General features: G+C 49.8%; 1 protein-coding gene across 1 annotated transcript; it reads left to right on the top strand.

Moving 5' to 3' along the window:
* Nucleotides 1-188: 188 nt before the first annotated feature.
* rbmx2 (RNA binding motif protein X-linked 2) lies at nt 189-21,042 on the top strand (the record flags this gene model as incomplete). Its single annotated transcript, XM_079566741.1, has 6 exons — nt 189-216; nt 2,755-2,870; nt 2,946-2,997; nt 4,530-4,659; nt 12,908-13,082; nt 20,417-21,042. The coding sequence occupies exons 1-6, from the start codon at nt 212-214 to the stop codon at nt 21,040-21,042; spliced, it is 1,104 nt and encodes a 367-aa protein (XP_079422867.1). The 5' UTR covers nt 189-211.
* Nucleotides 21,043-24,018: the final 2,976 nt, after the last annotated feature.

Raw genomic sequence — 24,018 nt, 5'->3', positions numbered from 1 at the left:
CTTGACGCATATGGATTGATATGAACTTATCTTTTTTATTATTATTATTCATTAGTAGTTTCACTAAGACTCTGGTCCAGTAGGTGGCGGCAATACACTTTTCTTTTAAGTTGTCATCCGCCATTCAATCTCAAGAAGAAGAAGTGGCAGACCGGAAGTGTTCCGTTGTCGTTTCCGCTCATGTTTCCGCTTGGCTCCGTGCGTGTGCAAGATGAAGTGAGTAAACAATGCGATTCATTCAATGTTTTTACACCTACGACAGCTTTATACTGTATGTTGCAACATCACTCACTCTGTATCCCCGTCATAGATCTGTCGTTGGTCATTCATTCAAAGTGATCCTTCCATTTCTTATTTAGTAATGTTGGAAAGTACGCACGATCGGTACAGCCTTCGAAACAAATCACACTTTAAACTTTAAACTATTCATATGCTTTTATACCAAACAAAATGACAGACATGTATGAACTTTTTGTAACGTTTTAAGAAGAGCAGTGAAAAATCATTTCACTGGGTTATTTTAACAACTGTTTCCTTTTTTTGGTCTGGTACGCTCAAATGTATTTTTTATTTATTGAGGCACACATGGGTCTCATGCATGTAAACACGCCACACCGGATTGTAACCATGTATCATGTAAAGATAAAATCTATAACGTCACTTAAAAAGAAAAATGTTTTATTTTTAAATTATACTGTGGGTATATTGTGTACCAAATCAAAACTGGAACTTTTAACCTTTTAACTCCCGCATTAACCGAGTGCATTTTCTCCAGATCGGCTTTACCCAAATCTAGGTTTAGGATTAGGTTTAGTAAATTTGACATAGCAGGAAAGAACAATATGTTTAACCTGAAATGTGTCAAAACATCTATAAAACAGATTTGTAAAACAACGTTAAAGCTTGAGGAAGTGAAGACATCTAAGATCTGAAAGCTTCTCGACTGGAGCTTAGCGCCTGTTAGAGAGAAACACTCTGTTTGTAGTTTTCGTGTTAACTGTAAGGCACGAGTTGTGTTTATCCCATAGCCATATTATTAATAGACCGTCATTACTCACTCCTCCCCGTTTGACAAAATAGGGGAAATCATGGTGGATTTACAGACTCCTCCTCCCCAGCTCTGACGAAGCATGTTTCCAAAAAGGTCATAAGGGTGGGATCTTCACTGTAGACTTGGCCCTTGCGTGAGGTGTAGTCCAGCTCCCATGCTAACAGTCTGGCCCTCATTAGTACGAGATTTCGAAAATTTCGAAAGAAAAAAAAAGTCGAAAAACCAGCCTGGTCCCTTTAATTGTAAGCGTTATCACAGGAAGAATATTTAGCTGTAGAAAGTTTAGGCACTAGGCTCTAAAATTGTTTTTAACGTGTCTTAAGTCCAATGCATTCCAATGGGAGACTAGCGGCTGTATGGAGGTACTACAGCAATGGCGGAGCAATGGCGGCCTTTAGTGTCGTCGGCACAAAGCAGAGCAGCCAGCGGCCATTGGATTATCCCCGCCTTCAACCAGGAGTGTCAGCTAGAACACCTCTGAATCACCTAAGCACTAACAAAGGAAATCAAACACAGAGGCACCACAAACAGAAAACAAAACAACAATTGACGTGGTCTTTCCGATAAATCACAATTCTTAAGGATTACGACAGCTGCAGACACCTCCAAGCCTGAAGTACTAAGTAACTTGTTTAGCTTAATAAATCCCTCTGGGAGTAATACATGGGATGTCTCTGGCCAGAAATCCACCCATGCAACTTCCCTACCTCCAGGTCAGAGCCACCAATATACACTAATGGAATCACGAAGAAGAAGCTAACAGGCTAACGGGCCAAGCTAACTGCAGGCTAGTGCCACTGAAAAAGTATTTACAGCCAAGTTCGAGTGAAAAAAAAAAAATCTCCAATATGTAATTGGATGTACAATATCCCTTTGTCCCTTCGCCTTTTCTGTCAGTGTAGTATTTACTCTCCAGGCAATTAATGAGTAAAAAAACGCAACGTGCTACGACACCTGCAGTGGCGCTTATGGGGCATGAGTTACTCAGTACTGCTTTAACTGAAGCTATGTGTGTGTACTACAGAGCAGGAGAAAATCACCAGTAACCATAAGATAAGTATTAACCAGGGCCTTTTGTACACCGCCTATAGGCCAGAGTAACACCTCATTTGAAAGCTAAGACCCACAAAAATCATCTAAGCTTCATCCTTGTTATGATTTGATGGTTTTTGTCCTTCTTGGTTGTGTTTTCATCGCATTCATCGTTTCTTTTTTTGGACACATTTTGGTCACGTGTTTGTGGCTTGTGGGGGCGACGATGGCGCAGGTTGTAGAGCGGGTCATCTCATGATCGGAAGGTCAGGGGTTTGACTCCCAGCTCCCGCATGTGGACACTGCTGTTGTGCCCTTGGGCAAGACACTTCACCCACCTTCCCTGCAGTGTCTGCGTACATTGGTGTCTGAATGAGAGCGTGAATGGGTGAGCGGTTCCTTGTTGTTAAAGCGCTTTGGGCCGAATGAAGGTACAAAAGTTGAGACATTTACAATACACTAAAATAACAAAATGTGGCCAAAACGTGCAGAAAATCACAGAAAACCTGACAAAAATGCGACACAAAAGCAAGGAAAACTTGATGAAAAAAATGTGATAGCAAAAACAGCACTGCTTGGCTCTGATGAAAGTGATTTAAAAGTATATTATTCTTATTTCCCACCTCTGGTCTAAACTGTGTCTTATAAACTCATTCTGTCTGTGTCCTCAGTCCTTTGACAAAAGTGCGTCTCATAAATGAGCTGAACGAGCGCGAGGCAGATCTGGGCATCAAGGAGACGGTGTCGTGGCACTCGGAGTATTCGGACAGCGCCTGGATCTTTGTTGGTACTGAAGGAATACCTTTGATGTGGTCTGTGTACTTCAATCCGATTGTGTTTTTGATGAGGCTTTGTGATCCAGGAGGAATGCCGTACGAGCTGAGCGAGGGCGACATCATCTGCGTCTTCTCACAGTAAGAAAAGATTTCAGTTAAGGCTGTAGACGGATGTGGGGTAGAGCAAACAAACCAAAAAGTACAAAAAATGTAATTACAAAATCAAAAGTGCTCATTGCAAAAATAATGTGAACTGCATCTGTGAATATTATCCTTCAATCATCAGAGTGCATTTTAACATGAGCAAAAAAATGCACTATATATATATATATATGAATTCAAGAACATTTTTCTTCGCATGGTGGCGCAGCGGTTAGCCTCACAGCTCGAAGGTCCCAGGTTCGATTCCCACCTGGAGGGGGCCTTTCTCCCCATGTCTCAATCAATTAATCAAACTCTATTTATAAAGTGCTTTTTCATACCAAAGGTTAGTGGTAAAAACATGTGCATGTTGAATGGTGTTTCTGACCACCAGCCTGGCTCCACATCATGGAGATGGTCCCCGAGCGCCGGCCCATCAGCTCACTGCTCCTGCAGGTCGCCCGGCGGCATCGAGGATGAGAACAACATTCTCTATTAATCTCTGTAGAGGAATCTTTGTAAAGTAACATAGCTTAACTTCTCCAGTTTGGCTTTAGCCAAATGTAAAAGCTTCCTGACCTGGGAGTTTACAGCCTGTAGGCCAGGGTAACGCCTCATTTGAAAGCTAAGACCTACAACACTCATCTAAATGGATCTTTTCCTTCGCAATGTTGTCACTTTAAAAAAAAAAAAATGTTCAAAAATGTTTTTTGTCGCTCTTTTGTTGCGTTTTCATCCTTGTTTTCGTCTCATTTTTGTTGCTAGTTTGACCAATTTTTTTCCAGAAGCTTTTAGCTTTGGGTAAAGCCATACTGGAGAAAATGTGCTCTGATCAGGTGGGGGGCAAGAGGTTAAGAATGTTGAAAAATATTTAATATAATAATATCTTGAATCAATGATTTTGATACAAACCACTAATCGGGACCTCCAGAACGTTTTGACCTGAAGTCCTTCACAAACGTGAGGTGATTTGGTCCAGACCCGGTGGCGTCTCTGTGCTGTGAATGTTATTGCCAGAGCAGAGCGTGTTGCATTCCCATAAGTGCCGTTTCAATATCATGAACTTCTTACCACCCGCCTAACATTGTAACATTTTTATTGTGTTTTTAAATTAGATTACATTTGGGTAAAGCCAAACGGGAGAAAATGTGCTCGGTTCAGGTGGGGGTTAAGAGGTTCAAGTTTAAACAAAGTGTTATTACACAGAAAACACCAGCTCCTGTTGTCTTTAAGGTTATAGCTGTGGCACAGGATTGTTTCCAACCTACTTTAAGCTGGATGTAACTGCTAGACTCAAGACACATTATGGTGGTGCATTATGGAACTTGTATGTGAAGAAAATGATATTAGAGTGGTTCCATTAGCAGTTTTCTCTCATTCATTCCATCCAGAAAACCTACCAGAAACCCTAAAAACCACCATACCTAAAAGCACCATAGAGCCCACCATCCATCCAGCCACTGGGTCATCTCTGCACTAAGATCAAGTTGTTTGTCCCACAGATGTAAATGCTGGGTCTGTGGTTTCAGATATGGGGAGGTGGTCAACATTAACCTGATTCGGGACAAAAAAACGGGCAAGTCCAAAGGCTTCTGCTTCATCTGCTACGAGGACCAGAGGAGCACCATCTTAGCTGTGGACAATTTCAACGGCATCAAGGTACAAACACACTTCCACGTTAGGACTGTAAAAACAACAGAGAATCACAATTAGCCCTGCATGAGACCAGAACAACATGTGGATAATCAAGAAGTAGCTTTTTGCGATGACAATCAAAACTATTTCAACTCAGTCAGGTCCATTAAGTGACAAAACATGACTCCAGTGTATGGATATCGTGCCAACCATCCTTTGTGTAGCCTGAGCTGGAATGGTTGCTCTGAACAAATGATAATGTAACAGCATCCTCTGCAGAGAGCTAAATGTAAGTGTCTGACATATTGACCCTGCGGAGACCCACCTACCCCCATACTACTATAGGATTACCGCCATACCGCGGTCACGTGACGCACACCGCAGGTCTGAGTTCCTCACCGTCATCACCGGCAAAAAAAAAAATGCCTTTAGCTTTTACAAAATTTAACCATAAAATGAACTAATAATAAACCTGCACAAGTGTCTCAACGAAAAAACTAACAAAAGTCTCAAAAAAGACCAGCCACAGGTGAAAATAAAATGAAAAAGCAGGTGAGGAGCAGGTGAGGAGCAGGGGAGGAGCAGGTGAGGAGCAGGTGAGGAGCAGGTGAGGAGCAGGGGAAGGAGCAGGGGAGGAGCAGGTGAGGAGCAGGTGAGGAGCAGGTGAGGAGCAGGTGAGGAGCAGGTGAGGAGCAGGGGAAGGAGCAGGGGAGGAGCAGGTGAGGAGCAGGTGAGGAGCAGGTGAGGAGCAGGTGAGGAGCAGGTGAAGGAGCAGGGGAGGAGCAGGTGAGGAGCAGGTGAAGGAGCAGGTGAGGAGCAGGTGAAGGAGCAGGTGAGGAGCAGGGGAGGAGCAGGTGAAGGAGCAGGTGAGGAGCAGGTGAGGAGCAGGGGAGGAGCAGGTGAGGAGCAGGGGAGGAGCAGGTGAAGAGCAGGGGAGGAGCAGGTGAGGAGCAGGTGAGGAGCAGGGGAGGAGCAGGTGAAGAGCAGGGGAGGAGCAGGTGAAGAGCAGGGGAGGAGCAGGTGAGGAGCAGGGGAGGAGCAGGGGAGGAGCAGGTGAGGAGCAGGGGAGGAGCAGGTGAGGAGCAGGTGAAGAGCAGGGGAGGAGCAGGTGGAGGAGCAGGTGAAGAGCAGGGGAGGAGCAGGGGAGGAGCAGGTGAGGAGCAGGTGAAGAGCAGGGGAGGAGCAGGTGGAGGAGCAGGGGAGGAGCAGGTGAGGAGCAGGGGAGGAGCAGGTGAAGAGCAGGGGAGGAGCAGGTGGAGGAGCAGGTGAAGAGCAGGTGAGGAGCAGGTGAAGAGCAGGGGAGGAGCAGGTGAGGAGCAGGTGAAGAGCAGGGGAGGAGCAGGTGAGGAGCAGGGGAGGAGCAGGTGAGGAGCAGGGGAGGAGCAGGTGAGGAGCAGGTGAGGAGCAGGTGAGGAGCAGGGGAGGAGCAGGGGAGGAGCAGGTGAGGAGCAGGGGAGGAGCAGGTGAGGAGCAGGTGAGGAGCAGGGGAGGAGCAGGGGAGGAGCAGGTGAGGAGCAGGTGAAGAGCAGGGGAGGAGCAGGTGAGGAGCAGGTGAAGAGCAGGGGAGGAGCAGGTGAGGAGCAGGTGAAGAGCAGGGGAGGAGCAGGTGAGGAGCAGGGGAGGAGCAGGTGAGGAGCAGGTGAGGAGCAGGTGAAGAGCAGGGGAGGAGCAGGTGAGGAGCAGGTGAGGAGCAGGTGAGGAGCAGGGGAGGAGCAGGTGAGGAGCAGGTGAGGAGCAGGTGAGGAGCAGGGGAGGAGCAGGGGAGGAGCAGGTGAGGAGCAGGGGAGGAGCAGGTGAGGAGCAGGGGAGGAGCAGGGGAGGAGCAGGTGAGGAGCAGGTGAGGAGCAGGGGAGGAGCAGGTGAGGAGCAGGGGAGGAGCAGGGGAGGAGCAGGTGAGGAGCAGGGGAGGAGCAGGTGAAGAGCAGGGGAGGAGCAGGTGAGGAGCAGGTGAAGAGCAGGGGAGGAGCAGGTGAGGAGCAGGTGAAGAGCAGGGGAGGAGCAGGTGAGGAGCAGGGGAGGAGCAGGTGAGGAGCAGGGGAGGAGCAGGTGAGGAGCAGGTGAGGAGCAGGTGAGGAGCAGGTGAGGAGCAGGGGAGGAGCAGGTGAGGAGCAGGGGAGGAGCAGGTGAGGAGCAGGTGAGGAGCAGGGGAGGAGCAGGGGAGGAGCAGGGGAGGAGCAGGGGAGGAGCAGGTGAGGAGCAGGTGAAGGAGCAGGTGAGGAGCAGGTGAAGGAGCAGGGGAGGAGCAGGGGAGGAGCAGGGGAAGGAGCAGGGGAGGAGCAGGTGAGGAGCAGGTGAGGAGCAGGTGAAGGAGCAGGGGAGGAGCAGGGGAGGAGCAGGGGAGGAGCAGGTGAGGAGCAGGTGAGGAGCAGGTGAGGAGCAGGGGAGGAGCAGGTGAGGAGCAGGGGAGGAGCAGGGGAGGAGCAGGGGAGGAGCAGGTGAGGAGCAGGTGAAGGAGCAGGTGAGGAGCAGGTGAAGGAGCAGGGGAGGAGCAGGGGAGGAGCAGGGGAGGAGCAGGGGAGGAGCAGGGGAGGAGCAGGGGAGGAGCAGGTGAAGGAGCAGGGGAGGAGCAGGGGAGGAGCAGGGGAGGAGCAGGGGAGGAGCAGGGGAGGAGCAGGTGAAGGAGCAGGTGAAGGAGCAGGGGAGGAGCAGGTGAAGGAGCAGGGGAGGAGCAGGGGAGGAGCAGGTGAAGGAGCAGGTGAAGGAGCAGGGGAGGAGCAGGTGAGGAGCAGGGGAGGAGCAGGGGAGGAGCAGGTGAGGAGCAGGGGAGGAGCAGGGGAGGAGCAGGTGAGGAGCAGGTGAGGAGCAGCAGTCACATCAGGCCTACGTGAGAGCGGAGATACAGCTCCATATGCACATGAGCAGGACTGGGCCTAATGAGCAGGCGACGCGAGGGCGAACAGTTAAATGTGACCCGCGTCTTATTTTCCATAAAAAAAAAGTTTTGGCATTATCCGCACCACGACGCTCCGCGGCGCATTCGCCCAGATTTGTGCAGCTGTGTTTACGCGGCTCCGCTACCGTCACCTCAGAGCGGCTGAAATGTACACGTGGCTCTGTAAACCGGTGAAAAACAGCTAAACTACGAAGACCAGAGGCTGATCGCTGGACGGACTGGCAGATCTGACCAGAGATGTTTGTTTGCGATGGTCGGAGTGAAGAGGCTGAAGCTGAATAAATGATCACGTGAACATGAGCGTCATCTCATAATAAGAGCCTAATTCACTCAGTGTTTCATAAAGCACCGGGTCTGGCAGGAGAACAGCGTCTCAGGTGCTTGGATAGCCCCCCCTCCCCTGTTCAAATGTGTCCCCCCCACCTTCGAAACGCTTCTGACGCCAGTGAGCGGTATATCGCAAAACCGCGGGAATTTATTGATTACTGCCCGCGGTCTGAAAACATCCAAACCGGCACAGCCCTACTACTAATAGTAAAGAAGAAAGCATGAACGTTTGATCACAGCTGGCCCATACCTTAAGGTTTATTTTTAGATGTGGAGGTAAGCTGTATTTGACCTCTGATGACCCTGAGAGGTCATTGACCCCAAAATGCAGACTTATTTCAGCCTGTATGTAACAAAATCATATTCACAGTGTGTAAAATAGTGCATTTCTATGCATTTAAAATTTCTAGCACATGTGGCTATATTATTTTGCATTGTCCAGCATCAATAATATGCTGTGCCACCTGGTGAGTATTAGAATAAGCCGAATGCCCATCTCGGGTCGCCTGTTGCATTATGGGTAATGGAATTTATTTTGACAACCAAACAATATTGATAGTTAGCGTAAAGCAACAAAGAAATCTCTGATTTGGACCGTTTAACTTTTTATTTCTATGGTTTTATCCGCTGGAAAGTTGATGATATAAAGCGTTCTTGTTGTCGCCGTGGAGCTTGTTACAATATTGGCATAAAGTCTATTTTTACAACCAGGGCTGCTACGGAGACAGACAGAAACTGAAAGAACTGAACGTTCATATGAAGAGATGCTTCAAAAGTGATGACCAGTCCTCTTTCACATAGTTGGAATAACTCCATCCATCCATCCATTTTCTTCCGCTTTATCCGGGGCCGGGTCGCGGGGGCAGCAGTCTCAGCAGAGATGCCCAAACTTCCCGATCCACACACACCTCCTCCAGCTGTTCTGGGGGGACCCCGAGGCGACACCAGGCCAGCTCGGAGACATAGTCCCACCACCGTGTCCTGGGTCTTCCACGAGGCCTTGTCCCACTAGTTGGAATAACTCTGTGAGAAAAACATTTCTGACCCTTGAACAAAGTCCAGGGTCTGAAACTGTGGCCTCAGGCCGACATTCATTACATTTAAACTGGAATGAGAAATAAAAACATGGAATCTTTTTTTTTTGTCAATAATGAGGTGGACAGTAAACGGAATCTTTGTCTTAATTGTGAGAGAGATCCACGTACACCGGCTATGCCAAATGTACTTATTTGTATTTTTTACGAGTGATCTGATGGTACAACAGGGCTAATCAATCGCTAATGACAGACGGAAATGTGCCCACGATATTTAACATCAACACCGTTTGGAAACTTCCCCCTGTGATTTCAAGATGAATTGAAATGATTTTAAAAAGTGGCGGTTTCGGTGTCAGGCTGATCCCAGGTCCTGTCCGCTATGGTCCACTATGGTCCACTATGGTCCACTATGGTCCACTATGGTCCACTATGGTCCACTATGGTCCGCTATGGTCCACTATGGTCCGCTATGGTCCACTATGGTCCGCTATGGTCCGCTATGGTCCACTATGGTCCGCTATGGTCCACTATGGTCCACTATGGTCCACTATGGTCCGCTATGGTCCGCTATGGTCCACTATGGTCCGCTATGGTCCGCTATGGTCCGCTATGGTCCGCTATGGTCCGCTATGGTCCGCTATGGTCCACTATGGTCCGCTATGGTCCACTATGGTCCGCTATGGTCCACTATGGTCCGCTATGGTCCGCTATGGTCCGCTATGGTCCGCTATGGTCCGCTATGGTCCACTATGGTCCGCTATGGTCCGCTATGGTCCACTATGGTCCGCTATGGTCCGCTATGGTCCGCTATGGTCCGCTATGGTCCGCTATGGTCCACTATGGTCCACTATGGTCCACTATGGTCCACTATGGTCCGCTATGGTCCGCTATGGTCCGCTATGGTCCGCTATGGTCCGCTATGGTCCGCTATGGTCCGCTATGGTCCGCTATGGTCCGCTATGGTCCGCTATGGTCCGCTATGGTCCGCTATGGTCCGCTATGGTCCGCTATGGTCCGCTATGGTCCGCTATGGTCCGCTATGGTCCACTATGGTCCGCTCCTGCCTACGGAGCCCCTGTCGTGACATTTCCCTCGCTTTCAAGATATTGACAACATAAATGTTTGTAAGAAATGTCACTTGAGACTTCTAGTCTTTAAACCAATGCCCGTAAGCCTTATGGTCCACTATGGTCCACTATGGTCCACTATGGTCCACTATGGTCCACTATGGTCCACTATGGTCCGCTATGGTCCGCTAAACCAATGCCCGTAAGCCTGGGTCACGGTTATGGCTCAATATACTGTACTTCAGTGTTCACGCTCCGCTACCTGGACACGTTCACACCAGTCTTCATTTCCTCGACTAAAATATTTAGTCTTAATTTTAGTCAAAGTGTTATTTTTGACGACTAAAATTGGACTAAAACTAAATTAAAAGTTTTACATGAGACTAAAACTATGACTAAAATGTCCAGATATTTTAGTCGACTAAAATAAGAATGAAAAGGAGAGACTCATCCAAACTTCTATTGACAGTTTGAAAGAGCCTCAGATCATTTACAATCACTCTGAGCTTTGTTCATGTGAGAGCAGCTCCATGAAGCAGAGGAACAACATTAAATATGATTATAATCAATATTATCAATGCAAAGTCCACACAATTCGTCTTAAATTTAGTCGACTAAATTTACTTTTATCTTTATCTAAAACTAGACTAAAATTGAAGATATTTTTTTGACTAAAATTAGACTAAAATTGAATTACATTTTCGTCAAAAGACTGAGACTAAAACTAAATTAAAATATGTTGTCAAAATGAACACTGGTTCACACATTTCAATGGCGGAGTGGTTTTGTTTGGAGCCTGAATGACCCACGCGTGCACAGTCAAGATGGGCATTTGGCTTATTTGCCCATGTTGCTATGGAAACGTGTACATGAGTGAAACACATGCCTGCAAATGGGATGGTCCACAACACATGTTTAGCAGTTGTTCAGGTAATTGTAAGTGAACTGAACAATGTGCGTGCGTCTTGATATCCCAGCCTCGGGCAGAAGGTAAGGTGACTCGAAATGATGAGGATGGATCCACAGCTTTATAATTCCCAAACTTTATTCCAGGGTCGAACAGTCATTGATGGTTATAATCAGAGGATGTGTGTAGATACATGTGTGTGTGGTTTCTATAAAAAACAGAAAAAGGAAAATAATTACAATCAATGCAATAATAATCAAGGATAAAGTGTCATGCAATATGTCAATAATAATCCTTAAGAGGATAAACATCTTGAACAGGATATACAGGTGAAAATAGTATGTCTAAATAATGACATAAAACAAACGAGACTTGGGCAGCTCAAAAGTGCCCAAATGCCGCCCTCTTATGGACAGAAAAAGGTACTGCAAGGGCAGGGCTGCATTTAGCTGTGGGCAAGTCTGCACATGGCGACTCCTAAAGGTTATTGACGGAAGTGAGCGGGGAAGTCTTTAGGAGTTACTGCGCGGACACTGTGCTCCTCGTATCATTACGCCTCACAATATAGTCCCCCTTTTTATCTGCTTATAAAATCCACATGTTACATTTCTGTGTAAATATACTTCTCATGAAAAGACTTCACGTAACTTTATTTAAATAGGGAACACGTGGAAGAGCTTGGTAGCTTCTATCGTGAGCTTTTTTGGAGCTATGTGACATGTGGGAGAGGCTGTGTATGTGCTCCGTTTGCCTGACAGAGCGCACGGACAAAGACCAGACAGGGATATATTAACACGTCTAAGGTTAGGTAAGAACATATCTCAGTATGTCAAAACGGTGGCCTGTTCCTTTAAATATGTTATATCAGTGATTCTGTAACAGTATTTCTCAAACTAAAATGCAAACACTAGGCCAGTATTAGCCTATTTCACTACTTTAGGTGTGACTCAGTCATAGTTTCAGTCGCAGCCTTGACTGATTGAAGCTAGCATTAGCATGCTGCCGCTAACTGCAGTATGTTTGCGCGGCCCCCCTACATGTTCCAGCCACGTCCTACTGAGTGTCACTCAAAAAGGTGTTACTTCGGGTTCAAAGTGCCGTCATGCACAAGCTTGATATAAAGACTGTAGCTATGCATAAGACCTGAGGTGGCAGTAGTGAGCATAAAATGACCAACTCTAGTCTCTTTAAAGAGTAAAACAGCGTTGTGGTCAGGTCTAGCTTATTTAATTTGATTCCATTGGATACCTGCCCTTAAAAAGTAGGTTTTGACACTAAGATCAAAACGATTGGTCAATTAGAAGCTACAAAATTGAGAAAAATAAGTAATAATTTACGGTGGTAATTTAAAAAAAATCGAAGATGGCTGCCCTCATCGGAAATGACTGCCTGTAATATGTAATAACGCTGGTAGAAATGTTCTGCTCTCTTCACAAAGTGCACCATTTTTATGCTTAACCACTCTACCATAACCTATCTGAAGTGAATCAGGCCCTGATCTGCACTGCATAGTTATGACTGAGTTAGACAAAGTCATTGATACAAAAGAGTGTTCAATCCTGTAGGGGGTGCTGTCGCACTACATATTTTTTTCCCCCAAATGCAACGAAGAACTGTGATTCTGAAGGTGCATTATGCAAAATGTAAAAAAATACTTGATAATATTATTGCCCCAGCAGCTGTCAGTGAAAGGTCAGCTCCGGCATAAAATCTTACCTCTATGCAGAGGCGTGTTTGGGTAATCGGGAGAGTCGGGACGTTTCCAGGTGGGCCGCTCAATCACGGTGCTTTTGAAAGAATAAAATAATGAATTAATAACTGAATTAAGACTCTCAGTTGTGCCATTCCAGGAGGGAGTGCATGATGAGAGAGCGGTTTATCTGCAGCTAACTGTACCGTGTACAGAATGTTTCCATTACAGCTTTGCTTACGTACTGCTGTACAGTTCTAAGAGTATGAAATATTAAGCATATTGGGGACAGTAGTGCACGAGTTAGATATTGGTTTAACCCTTTTTTTTTCCTTTTGTTGTTGTTTTCAGATAAAGGGACGGACGATCCGAGTGGACCATGTGAAAGATTACAAACCGCCCAAAGATCACGAGGACATGGACGATGTGACGCGCAGACTGAGAGAACAAGGCTGTGCACCCACTGTGAGCGAGGAGAAGGAGTCTGAGGACGACGGCGTCATACCCCTGAAGAAGAGTAAGAAGGGTGAGATATACTACTACTACTACTACTACTACTACTACTACTACTACTACTACTACTACTACATGCACTACTCCATCCAGCTGACCATCCAGGGTTATACGGCCTCATCAGTGAACAAGACTGTTTGAAAATGAGTCCTCATGTATTTCTGAGCCACTGCAGCCGTTTCTGCTTCTGCTTCAATGAACAGTTTAGGGGAGGCCGGATAGAAGGTTTGTGCACAACTGCAGCCTCTGGAGGGTCCTACACCTTGATGTTCGGGAGACTCCAGAGGCACCAGCAGCTTCAAATACCTGTCTGCTGCTTTGTAGCAGCTGTTCTCTTAATCTGCTGTATTTGTCTGGCAGAAACCATCCTCATTGTGCCTTTATCTGCACAAACCTGTGTGTGCTCTGAATCAGCCACAAATCTCTTATCAGTACGATGATTACACTTAATCTTTCATGAAATATCGAAGGTTTTCATACCTAGTCCAAGGCATTCAACTATTTCACTCTTTTCATCAGCAGAGAGACCCTTTTTCTTTTCCATAATGTTTGAAAATGATGATCTGCTTAATAATGTGGAACATCCTTTTTCAGTAGTTTTTCCCTTAACTGGGCTTAACCTGAAAACTAATCTCACAGGCGTCTGAGATTGATGTCAGTGATTCAAAGAGCCCCGAGTCACAAAACCATCCATGAGTTCCATTGAAAAACTTTTTTTTTTAACTTTGTGACACTGAAATACAGTTACAGTTACATAGTGTATAGCTGATTTTACCACAGCAAACAGCAACTGCAAATAGGTTGCGTTCACGTGACATCACAACATTCTAAAGAGCTAAAATCAAGGTGGAGGGCTACTGAAAAATGACGGTCACTATGGTAGCTGACAAAAAAAATGTTGTGTCTTAGTTTTTGGTTGATATCTCAATCATTACTCGAATAATCCACATGAAACAAAAACTGTTTCATTGTCCAGTTATTTCCTCATAAAGGCATCCAAAAGTGGTGACAATATTCAAAAACATGAGCGAGATGTTTGCCAATAGAGAGGACTTTCAGACATAAAAATAATAAGTCAGGTTTGTGAATCCAATCACTGTCAAATACTGATGAGGAAAACCATCTGACAATTTTCGTTTTGGAGATTTCTTCCAAAAACTGTATTTCTCCCATAGTTATATTGGCCCCGCCCTCCGCCTGACATTTTGACATCATCACATTCTAAATCATGAACGCTACCTATTGAGTGGAGAGCCCATAGAAATAAAAGGAGAAGTGGCGTTCACAAACAATGTGTACCTCACATTTGTTTTGCATTGTTTAGCATTGATTGCAATCGTCATGTCCCATCTAGAGTTGTATTAAATAACTTGGTTACACCATGTGTGTCAATGTGCTCTGCGCGACCAATTTCTGTGGCATCTTTTCAAAGAAATGACCAAGCAGTGAAGCAGAAAGTCGCTCAGAGTCATGTTTGTTAATCCCTTGTGGGGTTAGTCCATCTCAGTTCACCCATCCATCCATCCATCCATCTATCTTCTTCCACTTTTCCGTTTCCGGGTCGTGGGGGCAGCTGTTGGAGCTGCCCAAATCCCATTGCACCAGCCCCTTATGGCTCCTCTTGCAGGTGGTGGGTCCACAGAAGGACGGCCTCACAATTAACTGGGCCTATTGGTCTCTCATAAGGGGCTTCTGACCCGTCACCTAGGACCTGTTTGCCATGGGAGACCCTACCAGGGGCACGAACCCCCCGACAACAGAGCCCCAGGATCATTCGGGTGCTCAAACCCCTCCACCACGTTAAGGTGGCGGTTCCAGGAGGGGGTCTCAGTTCACCTGATGAGTTAAACCTCACCCTCTTCAATTTTTGTGAAATTTGGAATATATGTAATTCATGGCCCGAAAAGCCAGAATTTCAAATTATAAACTAATCGGACCAACAGTTTTCGAGATATTGCATTCTAATTTTTTCACTTTTTTGCGAAAAAGGGCGTGGCTGCCTACTTTCAAATTGCTGTAACTCAGCAACCACTGGTCCGATTTTCATAAAATAGGTATGTCTGTAAAGGGGAGACCACGAGGAATCTAAATGTGACATTTCTTCATGTATTTAGCAGTTGACATACCCACTTCTCCAGGCATCCATTCACTGTCCATTCTGTACAATTCCATTAATTAATATACATAGTGCCTCAGATTGATTTATTCCAAGATATAATGTCAATCACAAATAAGGCTGCAACGACGCTTGTTTACATTTCACTTCCAGCATGGCTGCGCGTGATGCAGACGCTGCGGGAAAAAGCACGCCAAAAGTCGTCAAAAGTGTGGGAGTATTTCTAGAAACGGCCTAATAATGTTGTTGTATGCACACTGTGTCGAGCGGAAATGGCATATCACAGCAGCACAAATAACCTGGCTAACGCCAGACTGCTGTGTGCGCTCCAATCATTTCCAACTGCAATATCACTAGTCTGGCATTAGCCAGGCTACAGCACAACGGCTATGAACGAACATGTGAAACGAAAACACCAGACCGCGTTCTTGCCATCGCCATCAACCAGTCAATCTGCCGCGGAGCCGGTATTTCCTATACGCTGACACTACGGTGTTGTTTCACTGATGATGAGCAGGAGAGACCGACCGCCTTCCCCCTGTCACTCCCAACACACGAGTAGGCTACTTCTCCGCTCGTATCCCCACTCGGCTGTCTGTCTCCCGGTGCTCGTTTCACCTCATGCCGCTCTCATGCCGTCCCCACATGCCGCCCTCATGCCGCCCTCATGCCGCCCTCATGCTGCCCTCATGCCGCCCTCATGCCGCCCTCATGCAGCTCTCATGCTGCCCTCATGCCGCCCTCATGCCGTCCCCACATGCCGCCCTCATGCCGCCCTCATGCCGCCCTCATGCTGCCCTCATGCCGCCCTCATGCTGCCCTCATGCCGCCCTCATGCCGTCCCCACATGCCGCCCTCATGCCGCCCTCATGCCACCCTCATGCTGCCCCCTCATGCCGCCCTCATGCCGCCCTCATGCCGCCCTCATGCCGACCTCATGCCGACCTCATGCCGCCCTCATGCTGTCCCCACATGCCGCCCTCATGCTGCCCTCATGCCGCCCTCATGCCGTCCCCACATGCCGCCCTCATGCTGCCCTCATGCCGCCCTCATGCCGTCCCCACATGCCGCCCTCATGCCGCCCTCATGCCGCCCTCATGCCGCCCTCATGCCACCCTCATGCTGCCCCCTCATGCTGCCCTCATGCCGCCCTCATGCTGCCCTCATGCCGCCCTCATGCCGCCCTCATGCCGCCCTCATGCCACCCTCATGCCACCCTCATGCTGCCCCCTCATGCCGCCCTCATGCCGCCCTCATGCTGCCCTCATGCCGCCCTCATGCTGCCCTCATGCCACCCCCTCATGCTGCCCTCATGCTGCCGCTCTCATGCCGCCCTCATGCCGCCCTCATGCCGCCCTCATGCCGCCCCCTCATGCTGCCCTCATGCTGCCCTCATGCCGCCCTCATGCTGCCCTCATGCCGCCCCCTCATGCTGCCCTCATGCCGCCCCCTCATGCTGCCGCTCTCATGCCGCCCTCATGCCGCCCTCATGCCGCCCTCATGCTGCCCTCATGCCGCCCCCTCATGCCGCCCTCATGCCGCCCTCATGCCGCCCTCATGCCGCCCTCATGCCGCCCTCATGCTGCCCTCATGCCGCCCTCATGCTGCCCTCATGCTGCCCTCATGCCGCCCTCATGCTGCCCTCATGCCGCCCTCATGCTGCCCTCATGCTGCCCTCATGCCGCCCTCATGCCGCCCTCATGCTGCCCTCATGCCGCCCTCATGCCGCCCTCATGCTGCCCTCATGCCGCCCTCATGCCGCTCTCATGCCGCCCTCATGCCGCCCTCATGCTGCCCTCATGCCGCCCTCATGCCGCCCTCATGCCGCCCTCATGCCGCCCTCATGCCGCCCTCATGCTGCCCTCATGCCGCCCTCATGCCGCCCTCATGCCGCCCTCATGCCGCCCTCATGCCGCCCTCATGCCGCCCTCATGCCGCCCTCATGCTGCCCTCATGCCGCCCCCTCATGCTGCCGCTCTCATGCCGCCCTCATGCCGCCCTCATGCCGCCCTCATGCCGCCCCCTCATGCTGCCCTCATGCTGCCCTCATGCTGCCCTCATGCTGCCCTCATGCTGCCCTCATGCCGCCCTCATGCCGCCCTCATGCCGCCCTCATGCTGCCCCCTCATGCTGCCCCCTCATGCCGCCCTCATGCTGCCCTCATGCTGCCCCCTCATGCCGCCCTCATGCTGCCCTCATGCCGCCCTCATGCCGCCCTCATGCTGCCCTCATGCTGCCCTCATGCTGCCCTCATGCCGCCCTCATGCCGCCCTCATGCCGCCCTCATGCTGCCCCCTCATGCTGCCCTCATGCCGCCCTCATGCTGCCCTCATGCTGCTCTCATGCTGCCCTCATGCTGCCCCCTCATGCTGCCCTCATGCCGCCCTCATGCTGCCCTCATGCTGCCCTCATGCTGCCCTCATGCCGCCCTCATGCTGCCCTCATGCTGCCCTCATGCTGCCCTCATGCTGCCCTCATGCTGCCCTCATGCTGCCCCCTCATGCTGCCCTCATGCTGCCCTCATGCTGCCCTCATGCCGCCCTCATGCCGCCCTCATGCCGCCCTCATGCTGCCCTCATGCTGCCCCCTCATGCTGCCCTCATGCTGCCCTCATGCTGCCCTCATGCCGCCCTCATGCCGCCCCCTCATGCCGCCCTCATGCCGCCCTCATGCCGCCCTCATGCCGCCCTCATGCCGCCCTCATGCTGCCCTCATGCTGCCCCCTCATGCTGCCCTCATGCTGCCCTCATGCCGCCCTCATGCCGCCCCCTTATGCCGCCCTCATGCCGCCCTCATGCCGCCCTCATGCCGCCCTCATGCCGCCCTCATGCCGCCCTCATGCCGCCCTCATGCTGCCCTCATGCTGCCCTCATGCTGCCCTCATGCCGCCCTCATGCCGCCCTCATGCCGCCCTCATGCTGCCCTCATGCTGCCCTCATGCCGCCCTCATGCTGCCCTCATGCTGCCCCCTCATGCTGCCCCCTCATGCCGCCCTCATGCCGCCCTCATGCCGCCCTCATGCTGCCCTCATGCTGCCCTCATGCTGCCCTCATGCCGCCCTCATGCTGCCCTCATGCCGCCCTCATGCCGCCCTCATGCCGCCCTCATGCTGCCCCCTCATGCTGCCCTCATGCCGCCCTCATGCTGCCCTCATGCTGCCCTCATGCTGCCCCCTCATGCTGCCCTCATGCCGCCCTCATGCCGCCCTCATGCTGCCCTCATGCTGCCCTCATGCCGCCCTCATGCTGCCCTCATGCTGCCCTCATGCTGCCCTCATGCTGCCCTCATGCTGCCCCCTCATGCTGCCCTCATGCTGCCCTCATGCTGCCCTCATGCCGCCCTCATGCCGCCCTCATGCCGCCCTCATGCTGCCCTCATGCTGCCCCCTCATGCTGCCCTCATGCTGCCCTCATGCTGCCCTCATGCCGCCCTCATGCCGCCCCCTCATGCCGCCCTCATGCCGCCCTCATGCCGCCCTCATGCTGCCCCCTCATGCTGCCCTCATGCCGCCCTCATGCCGCCCCCTCATGCCGCCCTCATGCCGCCCTCATGCCGCCCTCATGCCGCCCTCATGCTGCCCCCTCATGCTGCCCTCATGCTGCCCTCATGCCGCCCTCATGCCGCCCTCATGCCGCCCCCTCATGCCGCCCTCATGCCGCCCTCATGCCGCCCTCATGCCGCCCCCTCATGCCGCCCTCATGCCGCCCTCATGCCGCCCCCTCATGCCGCCCTCATGCCGCCCCCTCATGCCGCCCTCATGCCGCCCTCATGCTGCCCTCATGCCGCCCTCATGCCGACCTCATGCCGCCCTCATGCCGCCCTCATGCCGCCCTCATGCCGCCCCCTCATGCCGCTCTCATGCCGCCCTCATGCCGCCCTCATGCCGCCCTCATGCCGCCCCCTCATGCCGCCCTCATGCCGCCCTCATGCCGCCCCCTCATGCCGCTCTCATGCCGCCCTCATGCCGCCCTCATGTAGTTCTGTTTACAGGTAGGGGATAACGACCTTCAAAAAGACATACACAGTCACTGTCGTATGGTCCTTGCAGATGTTTGATGTCTGGCTGTTTTCCCAATGAAAACTTTGAAACCCATAATTCTCACAAGTTTTGTTCTGTCAACACTGACCCACTGCCTGTATGTGACCTCCTCCATATATGTTGATTCATCACTGGTGGACAACAAATCTGTAACACCTTGGCAACCAGGACATTCATTGCATTCACCCATCATGCATTGTGGAGCCAAAAGATTATTTCATTGAAAATTGTTACCCTTACAAGACACAGCTTCACTGCAAAGTCTCAAAGTGCCTACATAAACAATTTGAAGGGGACTTTGCTGATAATTTTTCAAGACAAAATTTAAAGGTCTCATTGTGAAAACAGCTATTCGTACATCTCTTGCCATGTTTGATGACTGTGTAAAGGATATCAATGTCTTCCCTGTGCCAGTGGATGAGGTGGTTAGTTGTGAAGCTGAACTCAAGCCTAGATTCATCCTGGCTACGACCATTAAAGGAACATTGCAGTTCCATCGTTTCATCCCTGTTTCAATGACAGAGATGCATGTCTACAACTTGGTGAACAGGTGAGCCCCCCCCAGATTTGGTAGCAGTTCAGGAACACCTGAGTAATGAACATGAAGGCAGTGCTGACATACTTCTAGTTACTAGACCTCAGAATTGTGTGCTGCAGCTACGATAACGCTCCATGGATTGGTTTTGTGGAGCACGTCTCAACAACATAAAGTTTATGTGTCTTAAGGGACCTGCTCAAACCTTCTACTTGTATAATAAGGTCTTGAAATCTTCTTCCACTTGAAACTACAGTGTTTCTCATTATGACCTGCCCAGAATGGTCTCCCCTTTACAGACATACCTGTTTTTTGAAAGTCGGACCAGTAGTTGCTGAGTTACAGCAATTTGAAAGTAGGCGGCCACAGCCTTTTTCGCAAAAAAATGAAAATGCGATATCTCGAAAACCGTTGGTCCGATTAGTTTAAAATTGGAAATTCTGTTTTTTCTGGCCATGAATTACATACTCACCAAATTTGGAGAGGGTGAGGTTTAAAAATGCTATTTTTTTGGGTGATCTGAGATGGACTGACCCTGTGGCAGGATCAAATGTGTACATTTTCTTTCTTCTTGATATGCTGTGTGTATACCCAGGGGTCCACGCACCACAGTTTGGGAATCACTGTATTGAAACTAGACCGTTCCTCTTGTTCCAGATAAGAAAGAGAAGAAGAAGAAAAAGGAGAAGAAGAAGAAAAAGGAAAAGGAGCAGCGTTCGCCAAGCTCCTCACAGTCGCCCCCTGCTGCTCAGGCTGGGTCCTCCGCTAACATGAGGGTGAAGGAAGAGAGACACGACGTGGGATATGACAAATACAGCCACTCACACCAACAACAGGGGGCGCAGTGGAGCAGACAGGAGGAGAGAGAGAGATATGAACCCAAGCCTGGAGAGAGGAGCGAGGGGAGCAGGGAGAGGGGGCGAGACAGGAATTCAGAGAGACACAGAGATGACAGAAGGAGAGAGGGGGGAAGGGAGGACAGGGAGAGATGGAGGGATGGAGGGAGGATGGAGGAGGGAAGGGAGGACGGAGAGAGATGGAAGGATGAGGGGAGGAAGGAGGAGGGAAGGAAGGACAGGGAGAGATGGAAGGATGGAGGAAGGAAGGAGGAGGGAAGGGAGGACGGAGAGAGATGGAAGGATGGAGGGAGGAAAGAGGAGGGAAGGGAAGACAGGGAGAGATGGCGGGATAAAGGGAGGAAGGGGGAGGGAAGGGAGGACAAGGAGAAATGGAGAGATGGAGGGGGGCGGGAGGACAGAAGGAGAGACAGAGACAGGTATTAGAATATAAGATGCAAATACATGTTCAAATGGATTTTTTTGTCAATAAAAATATCAGTAAAATATCCAAAAAGTGCTTGGATTGTCTTTCCCGTTTACTTTGTCCAATGTTACGCAGTGTGGCTTTAATATGCCACCACCTTGAGTACCACCTTGTGACATCATCAGGTGGAACAGAGTACTCTGAGCTGTTGAAGAGACTGTGCTGGAATCATGAATATGTATGAACCAAAGACACCACAGCAACGTCTTTCAGCAGGGGCTGCATTGGAATATAATCTCCTGACCTCTCCTCCCTCTCCTGACCTCTCCTCCCTCTCCTGACCTCTCCTCCCTCTCCTGACCTCTCCTCCCTCTCCTGACCTCTGTGACAGTATGCTTCCCACGTGCACAATTGCACAATGGCTGTTTCCCAATTGCCAGGATCCTCAGCGCCTCGACCAGTTCGGACGGAATCCACATTGTCTCAGCACCACCAAGCAGTGTTCCAATTCACCTGGACCACTCGCCCTCTCGCAGCTCCACTCCTCCGTTTGGCTCTTTCACGAAGGAAACACCTGTGGATCCTCCGTTGCCCCGGAGAGCTGAAATTACCCATGCACTACAACATTGTTTTTCTTCTTTCCTTTTCTCCCAAAATTGTATTTGTGTGTACTCAAACAAAACAAAGTTTTGTCCCACGATTGTACAAAAAAAACTTATAAAATTATTGGTAGAAGTGTTGTGTAAAAATTAGGTTTATATGAAGTTCATCTTAATGAAAGGCCTAATAAATCCTAGGCCGGATAGAAGGTTTATGCACAACTGCAGCCTCTGGAGGGTCCTACACCTGGATGTTCGGGAGACTCCAGAGGCACCAGCAGCTTCAAATACCTGTTTTCTGCTTTGTAGCAGCTGTTCTCTTAATTTGATGTATTTGTCTGGTAGAAACCGTCCATATTGTGCCTTTATCTGCACAAACCCATGTGTGCTCTGAATCAGCCACAAATTTCTTAACAGTATGATGATTATGCTTGATCTTTTGTGAAATTTCAAAGATTTTCATACCTAGACCAAGGCATTAAACTATTTCACGCTTTTCATCAGCAGAGAGATTAAATTTTCTTTCCCTTATTGTTTGAAAAATGATGATCTGTTGAATAATGTGGGACGTCTTTTTTCAGTAGTTTTTCCATTAACTGGGCTTAACCTGAAAACTAATCATCACAGGCGTCTGAGATTAATGTCAGTGATTCAAAGAGCCCTGAGACACAAAACCATACAATTTTTTTTTAAATCTTTATAGCACTTAAATACAAGTTGCATAATGATTTGGAACGCGGTGTAAGTAGGGTAATACTTTAATAAGTCAGACAGTTGTAATTATTTCATTGTTTCAGTCTAGGCTATAGTTTAGTTATATGCAAAAAAAAGTTATCAGTAGTAAATGGGAAAAAAATAATAATAATAAAATCAATCGCAATACGAGCGGTCGCTGATTTTGTTTGACAATTTGGTTGTCCATAAGTGCACGTGGCACCAGGACACCCTAGGCAGGAGGTCGATGATCGACTTTGTAGTTGTGTCGTCTGACCTCCGGCCGCGTGTCTCGGACACTCGGGTGAAGAGAGGGGCGGAGCTGTCAACTGATCACCACCTGGTGGTGGTAGGGGAAGAAGCCGGTCAGACCTGGCAGGCCCAAATATGTTATGAGGGTCTGTTGGGAATGTCTTGTGGATCCCTCTGTTTGTGGGGTCTTCAACTCCCACCACCCGAAGAGCTTCACCCAGATTCCGAGGGAGGTTGAAGACATGGAGTCCGAGAGGACCATGTTCTCCTCCTCCATTGTTGATGCGGCTTCTTGCACTTGTGGCCGTAAGGTCTCTGGCGGCAATCCCCCAACCCGGTGGTGGCGCCCGGAAGTGAGGGATGCTGTCAAGTTGAAGAAGGAGTCCTACCTTTCCTTGTTGGCTTGTGGGACTCTGGAGGCAGAGGCACAAGGCAAAAACTTGGGTATGGGAGGAGTTCGGAGAAGCCATGGAGGAGGACTATCGGTCGGCCTCGAAGAGATTCTGGGAAACCATCCGGCGCCTCAGGAGGGGGAAGCAGTGCTTCACCAACACTGTTTATTTTTAGTTTTTTTACTGTGCGGGTGGGGGGCTGCTGGCCTCGACTGGGGATGTTGTCGGGCAGTGGAAAGAGTACTTAGAGGATCTCCTCAATCCAATCGTTATGTCTTCCAATGAGGAAGCAGCTGGGGACTCAGAGGGGGACTCGCCCATCATCTAAGCTGATGTCACCGAGGAGGTTAGAAAGACACGTCTTTACAACATCGAGTTGCGGTCGAGGACAGTGCCACCTGGATTGTCAGACCGGGGTGGTGGTCCCTCTCTTCAAAAAGAGAGAGAGGGTGTGCTCCAACTACAGAGGGATCACCCTCCTCAGCCTCCCCGGTAAGGTCTACTCCAGGGTGCTGGAGAGGAGGATCCGGCCGATAGTTGAACCTTGGATCCAGGAGGAACAATGCGGTTTTCGTCCTGGTCGGGGCACACTGGACCAGCTCTATACCCTTCATCGGGTACTTGATGGTTCGTGGGAGTTCGCCCAACCAGTCCACATGTGTTTTGTGGATCTGGCAAAAGCGTTTGACCGTGTCCCTGGTGGTGCCCTGTAGAGGGTGCTCCGGGAGTATGGGGTCCGGGGCCCTCTGCTAAGGGCTGTCCGTTCCCTGTATGACCGCAGCAGGAGCTTGGTTCGCATTGCCGGCAATAAGTCAGACCTGTTCCCGGTGCGTGTTGGTCTCCACCAGGGCTGCCCTTTGTCACCGGTTCTGTTCATTACCTTTATGGACAGAATTTCTAGGCGCAGCCGGGGGCTGGAGGGTGTCCTGTTTGGGAGCCTCAGGATCTCATCTCTGCTGTTTACAGACGATGTTGACGTTGGTGGAGAGTCCTTGCCTCAAGTGGAGGAGTTCAAGATTCTTGGGGTCTTGTTCACAAG

Source organism: Gobius niger (assembly GCF_951799975.1).
Source record: "Gobius niger genome assembly, chromosome: 11".
In the NCBI taxonomy this organism is placed as follows: Eukaryota; Metazoa; Chordata; class Actinopteri; order Gobiiformes; family Gobiidae; genus Gobius; species Gobius niger.
The sequence above is the reverse complement of the archived record's forward strand: the minus strand, read 5'-3'. Positions and strand labels throughout refer to the sequence as shown.